The 24605-nt window shown below is 40.0% G+C and overlaps 1 protein-coding gene across 7 annotated transcripts in view; it reads right to left on the bottom strand.

Moving 5' to 3' along the window:
* Positions 1–22968, bottom strand: part of MBTPS2 (membrane bound transcription factor peptidase, site 2) — a 63805-nt gene extending 40837 nt beyond the window's left edge. For 5 of the 7 annotated variants that reach the window (XR_015704543.1, XR_015704542.1, XR_015704541.1 and 2 more), the window contains exons 1-7: positions 20588–22966; positions 14040–14188; positions 11995–12133; positions 7975–8078; positions 5430–5557; positions 1524–1642; positions 278–458 (exon numbers count right to left, since the gene is read on the bottom strand). Coding sequence is in view for 3 of the 7 variants with exons in the window: in XM_087756274.1 (XP_087612400.1) it covers positions 278–458; positions 1524–1642; positions 5430–5557; positions 7975–8078; positions 11995–12133; positions 14040–14188; positions 20588–20662 (895 nt within the window). In the remaining 4 variants the exon portion in view is untranslated. Of the gene's footprint in view, positions 1–277; positions 459–1523; positions 1643–5429; positions 5558–7974; positions 8079–11994; positions 12134–14039; positions 14189–20587 lie in introns of all 7 variants that reach the window. The other 2 variants (XR_015704544.1, XM_009476240.2) reach the window with 2 other exon arrangements.
* Positions 22969–24605: the final 1637 nt, after the last annotated feature.

A 24605-nucleotide genomic window follows, 5' to 3' on the forward strand; every position in this document is an offset into this window, starting at 1 on the left:
AAGTTATGCAATATCCTGAAGAGGCAAATTTCATTATTCAGATCATACAAGATACTTGTATAGGATGACTGGAAGACCAGAGAAATTCTTCTATCTACCTCGTCTTCACTTTCAGATTTCACAAAAATGAATGGCATATTGGTCACTGCTTTAGACAGGATAGTAGACTCAACTTATGAGAAATCTGTTCCCACCAACAGATCCTAAATCCAAAATAGTGTTTAAGATACGATAAAATTACAATATAAAATAATGAAGAGAGCACCTGAAGTCATACCTCTAGCTGGAAAGCTTAATTGTTGTAGAGTGGCTGCACTTATACAGTAGCCGACCTGTGACTTCTCCGAAATGTCTCCCAGACAGGAATTCCAGTCTTCTACACTATAAACTGGGCAGTCTTGTAGGTTAGTGACAAGGTCTCCCACAAAAAGACCTCTTGGTCCATTGGCAGGAGAATCCTGAGAGGAAACAGCGAAGTCAGTCATGTTATTATAGTTAAATCTACAAGGATTTGTTTACAGTTCTGCTGAATAGCCATGAAATCTTTAGGTTAAGACTCTGTTTCCAGAGAAACAGAAAATCTCAGGCTCCACTAGAACTGATTATTTCAACTTATGACAGAGCATTACAAAAACAACATCCGGTAAAAAGAATAACTTATTTATTGCAAAGAAAAAGAAAAAAAGGAAAAAGCGGAAAAAGCGGAAAAAGCGGAAAAAGCGGAAAAAGCGGAAAAAGCGGAAAAAGCGGAAAAAGCGGAAAAAGAGGAAAAAGAGGAAAAAGAGGGCAAGTCTCCAAGTGTTCCACGGGACCTCTTCAAATTTGAGTAATTATTTTCATACAAGTCAATATGTTGTGGCTTTTCCTACCATTTTAAGTTCAAGAAGCTTAAATTAATACTCTGAATCTTTCAAGAAAGCAGGGTGTACCTAAACTTTTGAAGGTATAAAGCATAATAAATGTCACTCTCCTCCTGAGTTATATCAGTTCACTTTCAGATCCAAGAAAGACTGAATCCTTTCAGCTCTGCTCTTCAACTGTGCTGTATTTGATTAAGTCAGAAAAAAATCAGTCCTTTCCAGAAACTCAGCACTCTATCTCTGCTTTGCTTCCAGCTGACCAAACAAGCAAGGAAATCAGCTCAAAATAATTTTTAACATTAAAAACAGATAGCAATAACTAGAGTGATAATGCAGTTTCCAGGAGATTTGCTTGGTGCCAATATTGAAAAGAAGTTTAAAAAGAAGTTAAAAAAACCAGAAATAAGCCTGCAAACTCATCTCAAATGTCTAAACAGTTTTATAGTACACTGAATAGTCTATAATTATTCATGCCATGTTCCTTCATTTATTAATACTAAAAAACCATGAGAGTGAGAAGGAAACTTTAAGCAGACAAAAAGTGCAATGTATTAGATTCTGCAGAGTGCTGCACTGACCAAATTTGACTGTGCTAATAAGAGACACAGGTACATTTCAGGTCACAAAGCATATAATATGAAAACAGTAAAGATCTTTTCTTACCTCTGCGACCTCAGTGACAAGTGCCCCAACACCCGTGTAATAGAAAGGGAAAAGAATGGCTGGCAGCAGAAATAAAACGATGAAACTTACAACACCAAGAACAAAATTATGCCACACTCCTAAAAAGAAGGAAAAAAATCACATTTCTAAATAAACACTAATAACAAAAAGGTGTTTTTGAAATGCAAGATTCTAGTTACCTTCTAATTAACTTTCCTGAAATAATTACTGTAAGAATGGATGAAAAGTTAATTTGTGAACATAGGCATGAAAGAAGAATACATATATTACTGTACAAACTTAAGTTTCTATGATGGCACTTTGTAGGGGAGCTTTAGGGAAGCCTCTGAACTCCTGCGAATTATATTATCAGAAAAGACAGGGAAGCAGTAAGTCCATTCTAAAGGTGTCATTCTACCACATTGATATTTCATCACGTAACACTACTTTTCTAAGTATGCAGTGGGCAGAGTATCCAGAAGAATAACTGGGCTTCTGAATCAATTATTAAACTATAATTTCTATGTACAGAATTGTCATCAATCATAAATATTAAAAAACTAGTGGAATGAAATGTATTATATGTTACCTTCTACCACAATAAACTGTGAATTTAAGAATCTTAATAAATGGGCTTATATGTGAATAAATAGTTTGTCCTAGTCAGCAAAATGTCTGAAATTTAGTTGCAATTCAGTATTTTTCATGGTTATCTCCATTGTATCAATGAAAATAATTACCTGTATAAGTGCCAAACAAGTTTAGAAAATTATTTGAAAAAAGGCTTCTTTTACAAGAAAATCTGGACCTAAAACCACATCAAGGAACTAAGTTGTGCAATCAGCATTTCCTGACACATTATTTTGGGCAACATATTTGCAACTGCAATCTTTATAGTATGCTGTTCTCCATAGGAAGAAATGAATCGCTATCATAAGACACACTTGGCTTCCTTCAACATCCAGTACCATACACATTTTCTCATTTAATTTGTGTTCTTGGACAAACATTTTGTATGACCAATGCAGAAAAACTTTTCAATGTTGAAGACTCCTCATTTCCTTCTTACAGTGCTTCATCTTGATAAGAGGTGTTTGATTCAATTCTATATTTACAGTGCAGTTACAGGACAGGAACTGAAGTAAAGATGTTTAAAAATATATTAAACCTATCTTTCCTCCACTGTATATAACACAGGAATCATAACATATGGCAGACTCTTATTTCCCCTGGCCACCTCTACATGTCACCTGGTCTTCTTTTACATTTCTAATGCTGCAGAAATGTGAGACATTTTTGGAGTACTTTAACTAAGGGTTTGTTGCAATTTCCCCTAGTAGATACTTCTTAAAGTGATTTTCTACAGTTTTTAGTCATATCTCATTGAAAGGCAATCAGATAGGTGAAATGTTTCAGCATTCAGTTCTCATTACTTCACACACATACGTATACGTGTGCACACATACACACAAGTGCAACAAAACCAAAAGTATTAAGTAAATATGTTAACTTTATTGTTTTAACCTTTTTATCTTAAAAATATTTATTTTTAACAGCTTAACAAAGGATAAAAATCTAAGAGAGAAACAAAATTCCTTTGTAGCAGTGTGGCTGCTAGAGAGAGCAAACTGGAAAAAAAAAAACTTAAAATAATAAAAAAGAGGTGATGGAACTGCTAGAGGGTGAGAAGGAATACTTTCAAACAGCTAGAAAAACATGGGCTTTAATACCATAATCTACACAGTTTACTGTGTGGAATACAGCAGAAAAGTCTAAAACAGAAAGGCTTCAAATTCATCCCAGGTGATCCACAGAAAAATAAACAGGCACACTGCTGACTATAGCATCAATTTCATTTTGCTAAAACAGCCTCATCCTTGCATACCTAATTGCTTATATTTAAAAAGGGACACTTTGAACAACCCTTAAAACACCTTAAAATAATGTTTTAAAAATCTTTAACTCCTTAAAGGCAAGACAAAACGTATTAAAAAGGATCTCAAAAAATAATACAAATATTTGCATGAATTATAAGAAAGTGCTGCACAGAAGCACTTTTCATCTACTAGGCATGGGATTAATGCTAAAAATATCACAAGGCTTACAAGAATGCTCACTCACTATTCTTGAACTCATGATGCCATCTGCTGTACAACAAATATACTCTTTAATCTCCAGAGTACAGGTGGACTACACAAACGGAATATTTGGTGTCATTCTCTACTCTAGCTCTTTTACTTAGCTGCCATACAAAAATCTGAAAGCATGTCTCTGTAAACTCAGAACTTCAGAACGCTGAGAATAGGTTCATTCAACTGCTCTGACAATTAAGAAAAACTGAGTCAAGTTTACTGACTATCACATTTTATCACTATCAAACATCCTAGTTCTGAAACATACCTATCATTAGCTGTAAAAAACTGCATATATTTGTTATACCTAACTCATAACAAGCCATTGATGCTAACCAGCCTTGCAATATGCTTGTTCCTACCTTGTATTCCCCTATTTCAGGTTTCCCAAGAAACCTGAAAAATTATTATAGGTGTTTGCTTGTCATTAAAAACATGCAAGCAAGTATTTTCTATTACAGCTTATAATCTTATTTCTCTAGATGATTTCTCAGGAATGTTTGTAACCAACCCATTTTGAAAATTGGTATGTCTTCTCTTTTCAGTTCTGTTCACAGTAGCTGGAAATGGAAATTGATTAATTTGAGAAACGGGGCTTCATAAAAGTTAGCCTATTGCAGTGAATGATTTTGGTTCATTAGGGTATTTGGAATATAGATATATTTACTTACCTAACATGTATCATCATTTACTTGATTTACGAAAGCTTGAAAATATGCTTTGCTAAAGGCTTCTGTATGCCCAGCCTAAAACCCTCTATATAATGTTTTAGTTACAATATTCAAGAAACAATGTTAGTATCTAAACGTGACAACAGGCTGGCTGCTATCCTACTTGCAACAGAAAACCAGCAGTATCAAGAACTAAACCAAGATGCTAACTTTTCTATCTTCATTTCAGTAGTTTGGGAACCACGTTTGTCTCTGGACATCAATAATACAAGTGGTTCAGGTAGCATAACAGTCTCAGTCTAACTTTCCACAGCAACAGGGCTCTACTTCCCCGTAGCCAGGGACTTCAAAAAACATCAAATCAAAAATATTTGAAGGTTATTTGGAGCCATAAGCTGTGATTCTCTTTGGATGTTTGTGTTTTAGCCTTTATTTCCTCCTGATGGCAACACAGTGACCTGTATAATAACATAACTCACACATCATTGAAAATCACTCACAATACTATTGGAAAAATCACATAATAAGATTGCTCCTATTGCAGAAAATGATAGTGAATTGCTCAAGGGTGTTCACCTGTGACAGCAAGTCATGTTCTCATACCACCAGTCTTCTGGCTGAGTATTCTCCAGCTGTGTGCTCCAAGGTTTTGCTACATAGGCCATAAAATATGGGGGGTGGGGGGAAAAAGACAAAGGAACTTCTGCACCTGAGCTGGTGTAAGACCTTTTTCTAATGAGAGAGGAAGGTCAGAAACCACATTTTTTCCCCCACAACACAACTGGAATTTCTTATGCACAACTATTCTGAATCAGATCTAGGATATTATAACATTTTTCATGACAGGATATTGGTACTCTTTTAAGCTCCTAGAAACTGACGTCTCTCCTCCAGAAAACAGCACAATAAGGACAGTAATGATCAAATGATTTCCTGAAATCGCAATTTAGGTTCAGAACAGAAGGATCACCTTTAGGTAAAGAGAAGCTTTTGTACTTCTTCATTTTAAACCTTCAATCCTCCACTAAGAATTCACGAATGATGCCTGTATTATAAGTAACTGTGCTAAGCAAAGATTTAATAAAAAAAACACAAACTGTTACCCGCACAAAATATCCTTAATTGCTGGACTGGAGATATCAGTTGCAAGTGGGTTGTGAAGAGGTCAACAAATGCTCCAGGATAGACAATGAAGATAAAAATCCCAAATCCATTAAATCGTACTTGTTCTCTTAAAAAGAAGAAAAGAAAAATTAAGTGGTGTTACTGCAAACAAAGACATGACAAACAGAGATTCTACACAGCACACATATTTTTTACAATGAGAATAACTAAAATTATAATTATAAAACTAACTTATCTTTCATAATACGAGCAACTGAAAGATAATTAAACTAAAGGATGTTTTCTGCAGTAGTTGTCACTTTTAAAAAATATAGGATAAGTTCAACTTCTTTTCTGTCTCCTAGTAACAGTAACACATAAAATACTTAACGCCCCCCCCCCCCCCACTTTCAAGTTAAAATATATTTTAATACTTGGGAGATTTTTTTCTTTTAATTAAAAAAATGGCAGTCTGTAGGACGCCGTTTCCAACTGATCTATAGAAAATTATCTGGAAGAAGCAATTGCTTTCCTTTTATAGAAACACTTCTAGATTTCTGGAATTTATCATTTCTCTGTTTCTCCCAAACGAAATTTAGAGTAAATTGTAAATTAACAAAAATGAGGGAAATGTCATCTGAAAAAATGGAAACAAGTCAAGAAGTTAAAAGGACAAATGCTATCTAAATATATTAGTAGCTGACACTGTCATACAGATAATATATAAATATTTTTCAGAGGTTTTACAATTGCTTTTAAATGGCACTTTTTGGAATAACTATGTAATGGTTTTATGAAGCTAGAAATTTCATAAGGGACTAACAGAGGCATGACAATCATGTTCCAAGACAATTACATTCCAATTATTGTTCCAAGACAAACCAGGCATGGATCAGCTAATCCCATATCTTTACTAAGGCAGTACACTGGGCATAGCATTTTATTTATTCACATTTATTTATTTATTTATTGTGCATATGCAATAAAAGAAGACACAGAATTACACAAAAATTAATCAGAATGAAGTAATATATTAATTCCCTGGAGTTAACTCATCAGACCTACCCATGCTAGCAATTAGTAACAGGCAGTCTAATGCCTACACAGAATTTCATGACTTGGGTAGGAGATACAGAGGGAAAAAGAAAAAGGCTTTTTTGGCATAAGCCTTGACTAAACTAAGGCTCAAATATTTCAAGGTCTTGTAGTTCACAGCCAATAATATCTTGAACTGAAGTTGGCAAAAGTGTATTAGATTTCAGGGAGTCAAAGTGATTTGCCAGAATAACACCTGCACACAGCACAGCTATTTAGTAAAGCCTAAACCCTGAGGATTGACCCTAACAGCAGTATAGACCCAATCTGTGCTAGGAAGAGGGGGAAAAAAAAAAGTCAAGCAGAAAGCATCAGCAGCAACAGCAATGTACATTGGACAAATTAATTTTTCCCCTGGAAATAGCTGGGAATCAATTTTTTGACAAAAACATAACCCAATATTCAGAGCCTTTGCTTCGGACCTTGAACGAAGATATCACACCACTAACGTATAAGAATTATTCATTCTGGTTAAAAAGAGGTCTATAGTTACACCTGGCTTCTCTGCAGTTAGCCAGCAGCATGTGAAGGCACTGTAAGAGAAAGGAAATTTTGTTGCTTCTTCCTGTGGTGGGATGAGAAGAGCAAGAACTTCTTCCTCCACAGAAAAATCCCTGTGAGTATTAGGGGAAAAAAGCTGAAAGATGACCAGAGCATATGAAACACAGAGGGTCGCAAACCACTCCTTTAATTAAGAACTTTTGGGGTTATAAAAAAGATTGTAATGGGTTAAGATGCAGTCCTGACTCCCTACGCTCAAGAAAATCAGAGAAACAACTTAGAGCTTCATGCTCATGGGACAGATAATGATGATGTCCAGGAGAAATGAGGAGGACACCTGAATATCAGTTGCAGTAACCCTTAACCCTCTTATGCTAGAGTGTCATTTAACAGTAATGACTAACCATGTCAATAACTTTTTGTGAAGTAATCATCATAGTTAAGTGACACTAAAAATATAATCTTTGATCAAAATTAATACATCACTGAGATTAACAGGGGCAAATCACATTTGACTGAGTTACTGCTTCAGCCTGTTCATATGCCACTTCACAAGCTATGTTTAAACAAATCAATTTAAAATCTATTTTAAAGTACCATTGTGCCACAGCGCATGGGTCCTCTTCAAGTGCCACAGCTGCAGAAATGCAATTGCTGTGGGAGAAACAGGAGCACTTAAAAGAAGTATTATTTTAAACCTGATGCAGCATGGTATATTTGCAAAGCAGAAGTCCTTTCTCATGATCTGTAGAATAGACATTATACTAAAACTCGATCCTTAATTGTACACTCTCCTTCCAAACTTAAAATCTAAGGAAGCTATGAAATACAGAATAAACAGGCTCTCTAGATAAACTGAAGAAGTGCTAGCAACATTCACCTGTAAGTAAACGCTCTGGAATATTAGTCTTTGTTGGCACATAATAAGAGAAAAGTAATTTGTATTACCGAATAGCTGCCACCCCATGGCCGACTTCATGTATCACACCACTGATGAGGATCGCAGAGAAGAAATAGGTCAGCTGGCTGACAGGCAAATTTACACCAGGCACCTGTTGATGTGGGCATGACAACAAAATAAAACACACAAGGAAACCGAGAGGTACAAAGCCAAATCATTCTGCCCCTAAACTTGCTGCTCTCACTCAGCTTCTTCAGACCCACAACAGAACAGGGGCTGTTCTCATGCAGCACTATCAGTTTGCACCTCTTCTCCCAATTTATTGAATGTATTTTAAAATATATTAAATATATATTCTTTTGTTGAAGGTTAAAGAGCTCTCCAGGAGCAAAAGCCTTCTCCCTGCCCTACTTACTCCCCACAGCCCTGACTGTATGTGTCCTACTCTATATTAAGCTCGAGAAGTTTATAAAAAAGGTACACAGACTTCCACTTAAATGAAGTGGAGCTTGGCAACTGTGAGCATTAGTTGACAATTTCCTGCAGTCAGTCATGTAGCTATAGAGAAGATCCACCCTTCAAAAAAAAAAAAAAAAAAAAGTTGTGTGGCACTTAAAACACTACGAGCCCTAAAAGTTCAAAAAATGAGCCTACAGCTGGAACTGTCAGTCTCCTTTCTCTCTCCCTGTCCAAATCACGAGACTATCCCAAATTTACAAAGTCAAAAAAAGGGTAACTTTTGTCTATTGTTCAAGTTTTGGCAGTCTACATATAGCAATTTAACCTTTAAAAAAAAAAGGCACTTGAAATGAGCATACTATTTTAATTTATGTAAGACATAATATGCAGGCCCCTCACATTCCTCCCATTGCTGTGGATTCCCACCACTCCCCAAGTCCCTCATTGCACTAGCCATGAGACACCAACTCCTTCCAGACGGGCTTCAAAGCAGCCACAAGTTGGAGAATGAGGAACCATCCCCTCTCTCCTCCTGGTGGACTTTCCCCCTGCTCGGTTCCCGCCCCGCTCCGTGGCCATGCTGCAGTGGGATGACAAGGCCACTTCTGCTGCTTGCTCTGGCACCGTTCTGCTGTCTGCTCCGCAGCTCTCCCCGCTCAAGGCAGGGCACACTCCAGTACAGCCACTAACAGCTGATGTGAACACAACTTGAATTGCAATCCAGTGGCAGAAAAGAGATGCTATGGGCAAACATTCCTGGCCTGTCTATAGCACTCTCTAAAAACTAACCTTGTGGGACACAAACAGCTGCAGATCCAACTGAACAGATGCCGTTTGATCCTACCTTCATTCAGTCCTGCACATTCCTCAATTATGTGTATTCACCTACCCATGCAGCAGAACTTTATAATAGGTTGGTGAGACAATCTAGCTGAAAGAAATCCTTCAAAAGACTGTTTTCATTAATGCTAAACCAAATAATTTCACAAATTCTGTCCAGACTGCGATCATGACCGAGATACTTATCTTAAGTGGCACGACTATTGTACCTCACTGTATGAAAACAGCTGCTCTTCATTCGTTAAGCATCCATTGCTTGTATTACAGCATCAGCTGGTGGCACTAATGCATCAGTTAACTGGCATTGCCAGTGGCCTCTCTATTCTGGGCACATGGAAGGACAGACAGCAATAGGAAGAGTTGCCACCTTAATACCACCACAACTATAGCCTGTTAGAACACAGCACCGGATGCTTTTAGACTTCATGTCAAAGAAACTAGTTTAAGATTCACCTAAAAGGGAAGTTAACTCTCATGAAGTGTTCTGAAATCAATAGCAGTATTTTATTAATAAGCATCGTCATCTTATATTTTACAGTCTTCTGGAAAAGCCTTCAGTAAAAGAAGATCCTTTGCTAGTAACTGATCTGCCTCTTTCCCATATTTGTCAACAGGCAACCGACACAAGAGGTGGCAGCTAAAGAAAAACAGCCCAGTTACCTACAGATAGGTATTTTAAATAAAGTACATGACTGAACAAAAGAGGAAGGGTACAAAAATCTTAATCAATAAAACATAAGCAGAACTATATCTCCTCCTCTCCATAGCCAAAGGCTAAAGGCTAAACAGATTTATGCCACAGGCTAAAGTTGAGTTTAAAAAAAAAAAGATTTTTTTTTTAAAAACTAACGCACTCTCCTCCAGGCAGTCAAATACAAATAACTAATTTAAATAAGAAGGTCCTCCTGACTTGCTCTTCACCTCTTTGCAGCCACAAATGGGTCACTTTTTTGTGTCAACTCATGGTAGCACATTCCCCTCAAAAAGAATACTGAAGCTCTTTAAAGGCAGAATTATACAACTGTGACCATTCAGGAATGAAAGAATGAGTTAGGAAACAAAGAGAACCAGAAGTCAAGTTAGGTGAAGTAACCATATGCCCATACATGACATTACATTATGCCTATACATTACATCTTTTTCAGTGCCAGTCTGTCCTTGGTTTGAACGCAGTGATCTTGCCATTAGGCAGTCACTGAGGAATCAATTCCACATTGAAATTGTGAACATTATCCTAGATTTCTGCTTTCACGGTTCCAGTTCACACCAGATTAATTCCAAAGGCTCATCTTCATTTGGTTGCCTCTATGTTATTTTCTCAAAAGAGCAATGTATTGCAAATGACCACTTTACTTTGGTGTCACAAAAGTGGATAGATCCATATCATAATCTCAGAAAACGAAGATGTAAGGGCGGCTTTTCTTACTCCAGAAGGTAACAGACAGACATGCTTAGGATAGACCCTGTTGGCATGTAAATTAAAAATTTTCTGTTTCGTGTTCAGCTTGTGCTCTACTGGATGCACAGACTGCCCACTCCTGTCTGCTTCTGGAGATAATTCAGGAGCAGGCTGTGGACCAGGTGACTGCAGTGGCAGGACCAGCACTTCTCTCCCAGGTCTCCTTGCCTGCTTTTGCCAACACACCCTGCATTTGCTATATTCACCCTGAATGTGTGAAACAGACCCAAACCGTCCCAAAGGCACCTAGTTCATGGCACAAGCTAACGATCAGGCTTCCTGCGCTCGTGCAATTTTTTAAGTCTGGCTGCATGCAGTCAGTTTAGCACTTACAGGAAGGCCTATAGTGGCGGCACACAATTCCAAACTTCTGTTCACTACAGTAGCTGAGTACTTAAATACAGTAAAATGGTTGGGCATCCCTGCTCTAAGCCATGCAGCCAGAAGGCAGAGCAAGCTCATAGGACTTTCTGTATTTCTGCAAAATGACCATAGTGCATTCTGGCCAGATAGCATCCTTGGGGAAATAAGGGTGGTTAGGAATCCTTCCAGGCTAAAACTGTTGCAAAGGCAATGTCAGTTCTTCCATTACTGCCTTGCGTAGAAATAAAAAAGACAGTATTTGCAATCTCTCCCATTCTCTGAAATACATTCCTTTCTAAAACCATACAATATATTGTCCAGCATCAGAAATGCATAAAACAATTAAATACATTGTTATTAGGCCTCTGATTAGACACTGCCAGAAACAGCACTTTCAATTTCATACTGTAAAATAGGGCTTAAGTCCTTGAACAATCAAAAAATGTGCCATCTCCTCACTAATTAATCTTTGCTTCCACTATCACACAAAGCCCTTTACACTTCTTTCCTTTTCCACTGATGTTTTTAATTGTAATAAATGAAATAGAAGTCCTCTCTTCTTGTGGCTTATGGACGCGCCCTGCAAACTTGAAGGCCACCAGTGCCTCTACATTGCAGAGCTCAGAGGAAGCAAATTCTTAGCTCTGTTTTGTATTCTTAGTACTATGATAATTTAGGGCTTTTCAAAATTACTAGTCAGTTCTCACTCCTGAGAATTTTTAATATAAACTCTTCCACATGTTTGCCTTCGTTTGTCTTGCCCTCTTTTACTACCTCTGCTTCCCATTTTTAAGGCTGATAACAAACCAGCAAATTTTTATGTAGAAGAATATCGGGAGTTAGGTTATTCTTGCACAGAAGGATTTAAGCATCACATACCCCATTAAGAAGCTGGTTAAGATCAGTTCACAACTCTCAGATAAAGATCTGAGGAGACAACACTTACCACAACTTGCAGCATACGGTCATTCTGGGCTTTTGGTGCCTCGGTGAGCATCTGTGTCAGTGTTTGCATCAGCGTCTTTCCGAGAAGAATAACAGAGCCAAACATGGCAACTATACCAAACACCATTCCTATGCTGAACCTACAAAGAGAAGCAAATAGTTTAGCAATGCATAGCTGCAGGAAGATAGGGTATATTCTCCGCGTATGTAACTACTTTAGCGTAATTTAGCACACCAAACTCATGGGGCAAAACTTATCTGATGCTACTTACCATTGGTGTATCAACAATCCAATACAAAAATATTAGCTAAAGGAAACTAATAATAATAACAATAACATATACTAATAACATTGACTAATGACATATAATATTTTCCTTGTTTAATAAATGTTTTACATCCAAATCTCATCCTGATTAATTTTCAAATATTTTTATGTTGTTCTTACACATGCTAAATTTTATTCAGTTACCCAATACATGTAACTTGCTATTAGCTATGGATATAAAAACATAGCTAACAATATATAATTAACCGTGTTGCACCACACCATCACATATTTAGAGATCTGGATCAAATGATGGAGTAGCATACATGTTTATTTATATAAGCTTTTTCAATATATTTTGCATCTTCCTCACAAACAATAAAAAGTACTAAAGAACAATAAATGAGATTCAACCTTTTTTAAAGAAGAACTAAAAGGTACAACTGCAAGACCAGATTAAAATCAATTACTTAAAACATATTGTTCTTCTCACCAATTTATTTTTCATTAAAATCAGTGTTGAAAATAATTTCAATTTACGTCAGTCCACCTAGTGGTGAATTTTTATTCAGCATTATTATTATTATTTTACACTGTCCAATAGTTGAAGGATGTGATACAGCTTATTTCCTAGCTAAAACACTTCAATTCACTACCAGTCCTTCTTCCTCCCACAATAGCATAATTTTTCTCTTACCATCCTTAATGAAGCTCACTGGGAATTAGCAAATTTATTTTAAGCAACATGTACTTGTAATGTTAATTAAAGAGACTGGTGGAAACATTATACTGTAATAAATTATACGCATTAAAAATTGTGATTGATATAGAACTATTTCAAACTAAAATAGTAAAATCATTACATATGAGAGAAACCAATATGAAGCAGACCTCTCTTTCATTACCATCTCACTGAGGGTAACAACACAGGAAATGAAAAGAAATTCAAACCTTACTCATTTTATATTTTCAGAGCAGATATAAAGTAATGCTAGGAAGGCAACTGAGCAATAATTTTCTAAACGAGTCCAGGAACACCCATACTAACCACCCTGCTTATTTACCCATTCCCAGCAGTCTGTGCAATCTTAGCAGGCAAAGGTGCCAGCAGATAAAAGACAGAAGGTGAGCAATGTGCTTCTGAGCAGGTATAGTTGCTGAATGTCTGGACAATGATTGACAACAGGGACAGAATTGTCTCTGAATACTTTGTAAACTCCAGTGATCAGGGGAGAGCTCAGTGTACAGTGATGGACAAATCTAGGATATGAGAAGCTGCTTTCAGACCTGCTTCTGTATGCAGTATTACATGGGACAGCTGTACTCTTAAGAACTATGTATAGTTCAAACGATCGGTAAAAATGGTAAATCGGTAAAAAATGCTCTGCTACACTGGACACTTTTAAGACTTAGCTGGACAGGGTGCTGGGCCATCTCGTCTACACTGTGCTCTTGCCTAGAAAGGTTGGACCAGATGATCCTTGAGGTCCCTTCCAACATGGTATTCTATGATTCTATGATTAAAAATAGTTTATGAATTTCTAGTTTTATAGCATCTCAATATGCAACCTATATTACAGCTATGTATTTTTTAGCAGAGACTTTTAGAAAGACTTATCCTGGCACAGTACAATTATGGCAACCATGCTAGTTTGGTTTTATCATTAGCCTAGCAAATAAGCATGTCTATCCATTACACTTTTAAGGCTGAAAGGCTCAGATATGGTTAAGTTGTTGACCCTGTATTTGACAGAACAAAAAAAATCCTGAATTTATACCATAAATACAGAAATCTGGGCTTCCATCTCCCCCAATTGTAGAACTGGCGGTTGAAGAGAGCTGTTTGCCATCGCATGTGAAAAGGAGAGACGCTCAAGCCGTACGTCAGCAGCCAGTCTTCATAAGATGCCTTCAGCGAGTTGGATGACTGCAAAACAATGGAAAATTAGTTTAACCAAAAACTTCTAGGAAGATTTAGCGTTACATGACCAGGCAGTAAATGTGATCTGTTTATATAAAAATGGACATATAACTTCAAGTAAATGTCCTGCACATTATTTATATTTTGACATATAGGTAGGTGTGACATGTAATATGAAAAAGTTATGCCACTGTTTTGATGTAAATCGCAACAGTTCTAGGATTGCGAGAGAGATCAGGTATCCAGTGTTACTTGACAAACAAGATCTTATATCATCTTTCCTAGCGTTAAATCACTTTCAGTAGTTTTTAACTGTTTGGTTAGAAAGCTAAAGACTGAACTGTTTATGGTATTTTTTCAGGGTGCAATTATATTCCACTAAATATTTTTAGAACTACAATAAAGAAAAATGCTTCTTTTGGCTTCAGCTGAGAAAACTGTTTCTAATATTGGTGAGATATGGATCAGTACTGTGGATACCCTTTAGTAAGGATAAAAATGAGGTATCCTTTTCAAACGTAGAGACTATACCTAAAGAGACTCTGAAATATTTGATCATACTAACAAAAAGCAAGTAGGACTTTAAAATTATCAACCTGTATTGCAACAGCGATTTCACTATGATAATTTCCCAGCATTTCAAGATACTGCTAGAATGCCTTCCTAGTAGTTCCAAAGATTCGTCTTTAAGAGAAATGAGACCTATAAACTATATGATTAATGCTTATCTGCAGTATTATCTGATATAGACCAATAGACATAGTTTTGCAATTGCTACTTTATATTATATGGTGCTTGTCTTCTCAATAGGCTTTACTTGGCCTGCTTCATGGAAGCTAGTATCAGAAACCCAACTGAAGGAACACTTTCCTTGGAGGTGAAAGAGGAACTCATAGCTCAGGAAAAGCTGATAACCAGAGCTTTAAGCCTTCTGACTTCGAGCAGTTCCCAAGGCAGGAGTGTCTCTGACATAATCCAGACAAGTCTTCGGAGCTGTCTGACTTGGCACATCGTTCCCAAGTTTCCCTATGAGCAGCAGCACCTGCTGAAGACGTCGGGAACGCGTAGTTCACAACAGGCTCCGTCTCCCCCCCTCAGGAGGGACTTCACAAGTTTCTGGCTGTCGTCTGTGGTTCTTTAAACAAATTTAGAACTTGCCAAGATCCTTGCATTCCTCCTGTCCTGGTGGTGGGGAGTGAGGATCTCATCTTGCACAACTATATTCATAGCTTTTCTCATTTAGTTGAATTAATTAAAATTTGAACACTAGAAATTTATTTTAAGTAACAATTTTCCTAGGATGCAAGACCCATTTGCTCAGGTCATTGTTCATTTATCACCTATTACACCGTTTATCCTTCCTGCCTATATATTCCTGTGTCATTTCCTTCTTCTTCACCCTACTGATTACAGTCATATTTTTGTTCAGTCAGCTGAGGGCACCGACAGAAATTTTCATCGTAATATATTCCCTAATCAACACTAGTCACTCTCTATGACACCACTAAATTTAGTGTCCACAACCAGATCAGCATTTGCTGACCCAGCATTTGCTACCTTTAACAGAAGAGATCACAAAGATGATTACACTTTTACAAATAATAATACATAAGCCAAAGAAACAAAGAAAAAGGCCTCCTCGCATAACCTACCAGGTCATTAAGAACAAAAATGCATATGACATAAAGTACCTCTGGCGTGAGAAACTGTCGTCTGGGAATGAAGTAAACACATCCTATTCATTCACACAGAGTCCAAAAAAACCCCAACCAACCACATGTTATTATAATAAATCTAAATGGATATATTGATTTGGCACTTTAAAAATGTGTTCCTTTTATCACATGCAAAAAACACTTTTCCCCTAGAAATGCCACAAATTCATTCCTTCAAATTCATTCCAACCATATCACAGCCCCACTGTACTAGCAAGGCATAAGTAAATATGAAGCTTTCCATGAGAAATATGGGATTACTGACCACGCATTTGCCAAACGGGGAAAAAAAAATAAAAGGTAACAAAATGCATTTTCCTTTTGCATTTTCCTCACAAGTTGTGTAAACGTTATTCATGATCACTAAATGACTGCATCCCTCTGATAAATACATTAAAAAGCTCCATATTAATTTTACTATAACAGCAATACCTTTTTTATTTATGCAAGCCTTCAAAATAATGAATGCCTGCTAAATACTCCAGGAGCTCCATAAATATCTGCCACCAAGCAGGAGTCCTTAACATTCTTCTTTGCTGACAAAATCTGTTGAAGAGCTCTGAACCATTTCAGCTTCCTGACCTTAAAAGCTGAAGGCTAACCTTGACTGAATGCGTCTAATGCATTCTTTATTTCTCATAGCAGAAGGAGGGACAACCTTCTACCCTTTGCTCATTCCTGATCCTTCAGGCAGAATGAAATGGGATGATTTAGGATGCTGGGGAGCAGGAGTTTAGGGGTCTGCCTGAGCGATTCCCTTTTGTAGGATCCAAGCTTCAATGGACACGTTCACGCCAGTGGTTCAATGAAGAGCAACAAGAAGGACTTAAAATTCCAAGTCCCAGCTTGATTTGGCATATTTTAGTTTGCTAACACAAATGTATCTCGTAATGTAACTCTAGCAATATTATAATCTGTGAATTTATTTGTGCAAAAATGCATTTATACACACAGTTATGCCTTCTATATTGTAGATTTTCTAAAAGTCAGACTGCCTAACAAAATGTTTGAAATCTGAACAAAAACAGTAAGAGAACAAACTGAGCAAGAGAAATTGCATATTGAACAAGTTTACAGAATAAACATCAACTGCAAGCTACAGCACATATCCTTCTCTGGCCAAAAATATCAACAGGATCACGCATGGAAAAGTACTCCTGTATTATTTTTCACTCGGGCTCTGTATGTCCTTTTGGTGTACTTAAATTGTAAGTGATTTGAGGTTTAAGCAGGGACTGCCTTTTGCTACAGTTGCTAGCAGCCCCGGGTTATGAATGGAGTGGGAGATTTACAGTACCAGCAATAAAACAAGCAACTCTTGAGTTTCCTCATTATATAAACCTGGGTATTTAATCCAAATTCTATTTTGGCTGTGGTGCTCACAGTGAAACTTATCATTGAGATGTACACACATGAGATCTACCAGTAAGTTCACTAAAACCCAACAGCCCCCACGTACTTCCCGATGATTAATAACCTTTGTCAACTTTGAGTTAAAAGATCAAAGTTAAATTTTAACTCCTGGACTCTCTTGCTTGCTATAGCATTCCAGGCATTCCTCCTTCTTTTTCAACATAAATCAGGCACTAAGTTGGCTCCAAACAATGTGGTTTGTTTTTTTTTTTTCCTCCCTTGCTGCTGCTAAGCTCTACCAGAGGTTATAACAAGAAACGTAGTGGCTATTCTTACTTAACAAAAGAGAATGATTTTAAGGTCTAGTGCTGAAAGAGATCTTCAGAATCTCAGAGATACAAATGGGTCTCAGCATCGTGGCACGACAGGTCCACTCCCTGAATTCAGCTCTTGCTTCACACTCTAAGATTCTTCATCAGACAAAGTTACTGTCAAAAGAAAACCAGCCTGTTGGCTGACCCTCCTGGTAGGTTTTGGTGTGTTTCGCAACAGCCAGGAGCACGTTTTTCTGGTACCTGGCCAATCTTCTACTATGTTTCAAAACAATGCCATGTTTGTTTCCAAATACCTAATATAGACTTGATGTAACAATATTTGAAAAACCTTCAGATAAATTACTGTATTTTTTATTGTCATTATATACAGACTAATATTTGGCAATTAATAGCTCTCATCATTTACTGAGCTACATTTGCTCTCCAACAATTACCAGCAGGGTGAGCCACTTAATTTCCCAAGTTTTCTCATCACCTAAAATTTCTTATATTTCTTCCTGTATTTTACAAGAGTGACAAAATGAACGTTTTTTACTTTAAAATCACCAGGCCCTATCTGCTCTTGGCAGAAACAGATTCAGCTCCTGGACTGTAATGTTAACATAAAAAAAGAAAGATAATCATAGGATCATAGAATGGTGTGGGTTGGAAGGGACCTGTAAAGGCCATCTAGTCCATCCCCCCTGCAATGGGCAGGGACATCTTCAACTCGAGCAGGTTGCTCACAGCCCCATCCAGCCTGGCCTTGAATGTTTCCAGGGATGGGGCATCTACCAACTCTCTGGGCAACCTGTCCCAGCATTTCACCACTCTCATTGTCAAAAATTCCTTGTATCTAGTCTGAATCTACCCTCTTTTAGTTTAAAACCATTACCCCTTGTCTTATCGCTACTGGCCCTACTAAAAAGTCTGTCCCCATCTTTCTTATAAGCCCCCTTTAAGTAGTGAAAGGCTGCAATAAGGTCACCCTGCAGCCTTCTCTTCTCCAGGCTGAACGACCTCAACTCTCTCCTCGTAAGAGAGGTGCTCCATCCCTCTGATCATTTTTGTGGCCCTCCTCTGGATCTGCTCCAACAAGTCCATGTCCTTCCTGTGCTGAGGACCCCAGAGCTGGACGCAGTACTCCAGGTGGGGTCTCACCAGAGCAGAGTAGAGGGGCAGAATCACCTCCCTCGACCTGCTGGTCACGCTGCTTTTGATGCAGCCCAGGATACGGTTGGCTTTCTGGGCTGCAAGACCACATTGCCGGCTCATGTCCAGCTTTTCATCTATCAGTACCCCCAAGTCCTTCTCAGCAGGGCTACACACAATCCCTTGATCCCCCAGCCTATACTGATACTGGGGATTGCCCCGACCCAAGTGCAGGACCCTGCACTTTTCCTTGTTGAACCTCATGAGGTTCACACAGGTCCATCTCTCCAGCCTGTCCAGGTCCCTCTGGATGGCATCCCGTCCCTCAGGCGTGTCAACTGCACCACTCAGCTTGGTGTCATCTGCAAACTTGCTGAGGGTGCACTCGATCCTACTGTTTATGTCATTGATGAAGATATTGAACAGCACTGGTCCCAGCACAGACCCCTGAAGGACACCACTCATCACTGTTCTCCATCTGGACATCGAGCCATTGACCACTACCCTCTGGATGCGACCATCCAGCCAATTCCTTATCCGCCAAACAGTCCACCCATCAAATCCATATCCTTCCAATTTAGAGAGAAGGATATTATGGGGAACCGTGTCAAAGGCCTTAAATTACAAATTTACAGAATTACAGATCAAATCTTTCATTTCATTTTTCCTCATATTTAACCAGCATACATCCTATTTTGCACACATACTTTGCATTTTCAACCACCTCTTCGAAATCATACCTCTCGAGCTTTGAAAAAAAACCCCAAACCAACCACTTAGTGAAACTTGCACAATGCACAAATGCATCCCTAAATATAACGAATGATGTCTTGTTGGTGTATTTTCTTTGCAAACCTTCCCCTCTCCATCAGGAGGAAAAAGATGAGTCTTACAATACTCTCTGAAGACTAAAGTTTATTTCTTTAAAAAGTACTTGTATTGAGCACTGTCTCAACTTATTTTTTTCAGTGAAACTAAGGAAATTCAAAGGAAAAAAAAAATGTGCGTTAGTGATGTTTTTACATACAGTAATTTTAGAAAAATCGTCATTATAAAACACATACTTTACGCAGCAAACTTACAAATTAAGTTTTTTTCTTTTTAAAAAAAAGACAATAATACTTTAAACTCCAGAAAGCACGTTAAAGTGCCACAGAACTGTTTAAGCAGTAGACTAAAAGCTGGCTTCCCTAACGTTTCACAGCTTGGTCCTTTGACACAGACCCGAGACCTCGGCAGCGGCCGGGGGGCGTTCTCAGCCCCAGCGGCGGGCGGAAGCAAAACACCGCCTCCCCGGGCGCCGCCGCTCAGGCTTCTTGCGGGGCTCCGGTTTTAGGACGGGGAGGCTTGGCCTGGGGGCGGGGATCGCCCCAGCAGCCGGAGGGAGGAGAGCAGGGCGCGGGGCAGGCACAGGCACCGACCCCTGCCCACGGCACCCTGCCCCGAGCTGCGGAGCGGGGCGCAGCCCGCCCCCCGCCCCGACCCCCGTGGGGCGGGCAGGGGAGGCCCGCGGCTGCCTCCCCCGCTCCGAGCTTGACCGGCCCCGGCTGCCCCGGAGCCCGGCTCCGCAGCGCGGGGGCGGCGACCGTTAAATTTGAATTGCAGAGAGGCCTGCGGGCTCGGGCCGGGGAGCGGCACCGCCGTCTGCCTGTGAGGGGGCAGAAAGGCGGGTCGTGGCCCGCCCGGGTATTTCGGAGGGTGGGTGAGGCGGGGAGGCCTCTCCTCGGTGGCGACTCCAGACCCCGCCCGGGGGGCACGGGGCTGCCGGCGCCCTCCTCCTGGCCCTGGCGGGGGGGGGGGAAGCGGAGCTCCTGCCCCGGCGTGCGCGGGGCCAAGGGCTCCCCGTTCGGCTCTGCCTCCACAGCCCTCACCTTGAGCAGCGTATCCGCCAGGTAGATGGCGCACCAGCCCCCCAGCACGCACACCACCACTGGGATCGGGATCATGGTTGGAGCCGAGGCGGCGGCGGCGGTGGCCGCGGTTCGTGCGAAGGCGCCCCCGGAACTAAACTTGCCCCGGAACTTTTCTCCATCAGCTATAGAGCCCGGTCGGACGCTTCCGGGCGCCGCGTCGAGCGAAGGCAGGTGCCGGAGCGACGTCACAGCCTAGTGCGCAGGGTTACCGTGCTGCGCATGCGCAGTGAGGCGGTCGCCCCTGCCGCCACCGCGAGACCCGGGCGGGGCGGGGTCGGCCCCGCCTCCGGCTGAATTGGCTTCAGCTGTTGATGTGCCCGCGCGCCCTGAAGCCGTAACAGTCTGCACGCTTGGTCTTTCTATGTTACGTGTCGGATGACGGAGGCAGTCGCAGGCGGCCCGTCGTCGTCCCGCCCCGCCCGTTAGCGGAGCTGAGCGGCCCCCATCGGGCCCCGAGGATGCCCGCGGCGCCGCGGGGGAGGAGGTGGAGGCCTGTCGGGGCGCCGCGCCGCGCCGCGCCGCAGGTGGCCGGGGAGAGCGCGCAGGAGAAGAGAAGTCATTTGCGGTGGTGGGATTAGGGCAGGTTGTGGAAGCGCTCCCGTGATGCGGGAGGGATAGGATTCCCTGTAACTACCAACGTTCTTCAAGAAATTTAACATTGACTTCATGACCCAACAAAACCATTTCATGAGGCTCGTCGTAAGAGGGGACTTCGAGGCAAGCGCTCTCTGGGCCATTGCATTTCCTTCCCAGTCCAGCATCATGCTAATTCTCTGATTTTTATGCCTCTCCCTCTCTTCTTGGGCATGTTCTTCACTGTCACCAGAAGTGGGAAGTGCCATGAGGTCACTAATTTTAAGACGTGATTTCTCAGGGCCTTTCCTGGTTCAAAAACTTCCACTCGGAGCTTGAACACTGAAAGCAAACAAGTACAAGATTTGGCAAAGGTTAAGGGAAGGTATTTATTTGCCTACACAAACTACGCAAATTGAACTGCCCCTCCTTTCCCTTCACCCTGTGAAAAAGATGCACTATCATGTCCTCGGTTTTCTCATTATTTCTAAAGATTTTTCAGGAACCAAGACTGCAGCAGTGTGAGAGCCCTCTGCCGTTTGTAGCTTCCAGTCCATCATTTCCTATGTGCCCCAGATAAACTTTCCTTGGCCTTGGTTTGTGAGAAATTACTCAGAAGGACACCTCCCTCCTGCAAATGCTTATTCCATCCGTCCTTCAGCTCTGATGCGTTAGTCTGTGGGTTCATGGACCGTTCTGTGGACGGGCTGGGACTGCTGTTAGGAGAAGAGTTCATAAAAATCAGCCACAGCCTGTCTTTTCCATACAAAATCTTTGTAGAAGTTGTGTTTTTAAAGAGATATACCGGTGTCCTTTCAATCAAAAAATGCATCAAGCCCTCCCTTTGCTAGACTTTAAGTGTTTTTAATGCTGTTTTTCAGTCACATTTTCAGATTTTTCAGCTCTTTCTTTGTTCCATATATGCTGCTTCATCCTGTCCTTCTCAAAATGGATGCAGCGAGCTTTCCTTATGCTGCCAGCAGGAAGAACATCTCAGCTCTGAACTTCTTGGCTCTTTTCAGCTCCCTTTCTTTTTACTGATAAAATGGCATTGCTGAAGGGAAGCAGGAGTAAGGGGCTGTACCCCAGGAGATGGTTAGATCAGCAAGCAAGAAAGGGGAGACAGGCCTGGCCAATCTCTTGTCATTGGCCATTGTGGGGGCAGAGGGGGAAGTGACAACTGGTAATGCATGCCTGCTCTCACTTGTTCTCTCTTTGGTGAATTTCTTTGTCTTTCGTCTCAGATTGGGGTGGTTTTCCCCCACGTTTAGATTTTCCATTGTCCTTAAACCCCTGCCCTTTGGTGGGAGCTGTTCGTGTTAACCAAAGCTTTATGAGAACTTCTGAAAGAATTTCATTTCAACATAAAAGCTGAAGAATTACAGGAAATGTATCCATTGACTTGCATGCAGTCAAATTTGAGTTTGTGCACTGACACAGACAACTTTGAGATGTTTTCAGTATCTAAAACAAACCATAAACCGAGTCCCAGAATAATCAGATCTGTCTATGGCTTTTTCGCAATTGTTCCCAATCCAGCAAGTTGCACTGAGAAATGATGCAAATAATACGGTTAATTCTACACCTTATTGGTTGAAAATTCGAGTTTTTCCGTAGAGTAACATGCATTTAATATAAATATAAAAAATTATTCTAGTAGTGGTCTTCTGAAGCAATGGACGGGAATCGTATTCAAACAGTTAAGAACATGACTACTTTTACTAGTGGCATAGTCTCACTGAAATCAAGCATTGCAAAATGGGCGTGGGGCGTGCTGTTTAAAGGATCCAGACAATAAACAGCTTTTGTAACACTACTGTATTTTTCTTCTACGTTCATTTAGTATACTGTATAAAATACAGAACTGCATTTTATTGAGTTTGTGTAGAAATTGGCAGTGCAGATAAAAAAGAGCGCAACTAAAATACACAGTCTGTATTTTATTGCTAGGAAGTTTATCACAAAAAAAAAAACAAAAATGAGAGTTTTCTACAATGCGGAAGATCGATATTCTGAGTTAACTGCCAGCCCCACTCTTTTTACTTGTGTAACTTCAATGGTCATTTTGCCCCTGGCAGAAGGGCAAGGTTAATCTTTGTTCTCATGAAATGAAACTGTTACCGACTGTGCAGTGTTACAGGGAGAGATTGCACTTTGTGTTTTGAAAGTAAAGGTATTCAGGATTAAAGTTTTCCACTTTAAAATGGTTGAGGAGGTAGTGCAGGTATTGATACACTTTTTACCACTGCTTGTTTTTCCTTACAGCCACGTATTAAGGTAAAGTAGTGACTAAAGCAAAATGCCATGCAGTAATCAGGTTAGTGCACAGTATTCATACGTTTTTACAAAGCAGTGCAATTATCAGAGTTTTAGAAGTCACAGCTGAGGTGTGCGGTAATGGGAGGGCATGGGTGGACCTCAAAAGGGCAAGTATCACAGAATGTTAGGGAAGGATACGTATGAGTCATCATGCAGGAGTATCTAAGCCCATGCAAAAACTTTAGACAGAAAAAGAATAATCTCATAAGCATAATAATACCAATTAAATGTAATTTGGCAAGTAAATACCAAACAGAATGCGTTAATAATACGTTAAAGATATTATCAAATTCATTTAGCGGCTTAATAGCATAAGCATATTTTTCTAGACACAGTAAATATATTTATCTTAAAATTAATTATCAACATGTCTAATAATTAATCTCTTCAACTTTGATCTATTACTGAAGTAGATACACGATTTTTCAGATATTACCATAAATGACACGTTGCAAACTAAAAGTAAAACCAGTCTTAACCACAATTTCAAAAGCTCTGATGTTAGAGGGTCTTGCAGGGCTTCAAGGAAATTGTACCTGCTCACAGTTCATTGCAGGCTCAGACCTAAAACCAGCTAAGATGTGGATTTTGGCATGGAGAGGTTGTAAATTTTGCCAGTTTGAAGGCAATACAATCAGCACCTGACTTGGTTGGATAAGTGTTTGAGCCTTGAGGAGAGCAAATGGGTTTTTAGGTATGTTCTGCGTAGTATTCTTTACTAGGTTGTTAGGCATTGAGATGAGCTAAACAAGGGAAAGGAAGGCTGGAACAAAATGTGGCATGATTCTGCAAACGTTTATGTGCCAGCGTAACTTGAAATGAAAGGGTGCTTTCATGGAGCACGTGACTGCAGAACGAGCCCCCAGATCTAGCTGAGAATTTCAATTACAGACAAGGATGCACAAAAGAAGAAATAGACGGCTAAAATGAAATAGATGGTCCATTAAGCACTTACGCAGGCTAGGAGATTGCTTCTGGAGGGAATAAAAAGATCAGAGTAAAGAAGAAATCTGAGACACAGGGAGAGAGATACAGAGACTGGCACACTGCAGAGACGTATATAGCATTGATTGTAAATGGCTGA

Source organism: Nipponia nippon, unplaced genomic scaffold, assembly GCF_047370975.1.
Source record: "Nipponia nippon isolate SJK-2023a ecotype South Korea unplaced genomic scaffold, ASM4737097v1 scaffold_2, whole genome shotgun sequence".
Lineage (NCBI taxonomy): Eukaryota > Metazoa > Chordata > Aves > Pelecaniformes > Threskiornithidae > Nipponia > Nipponia nippon.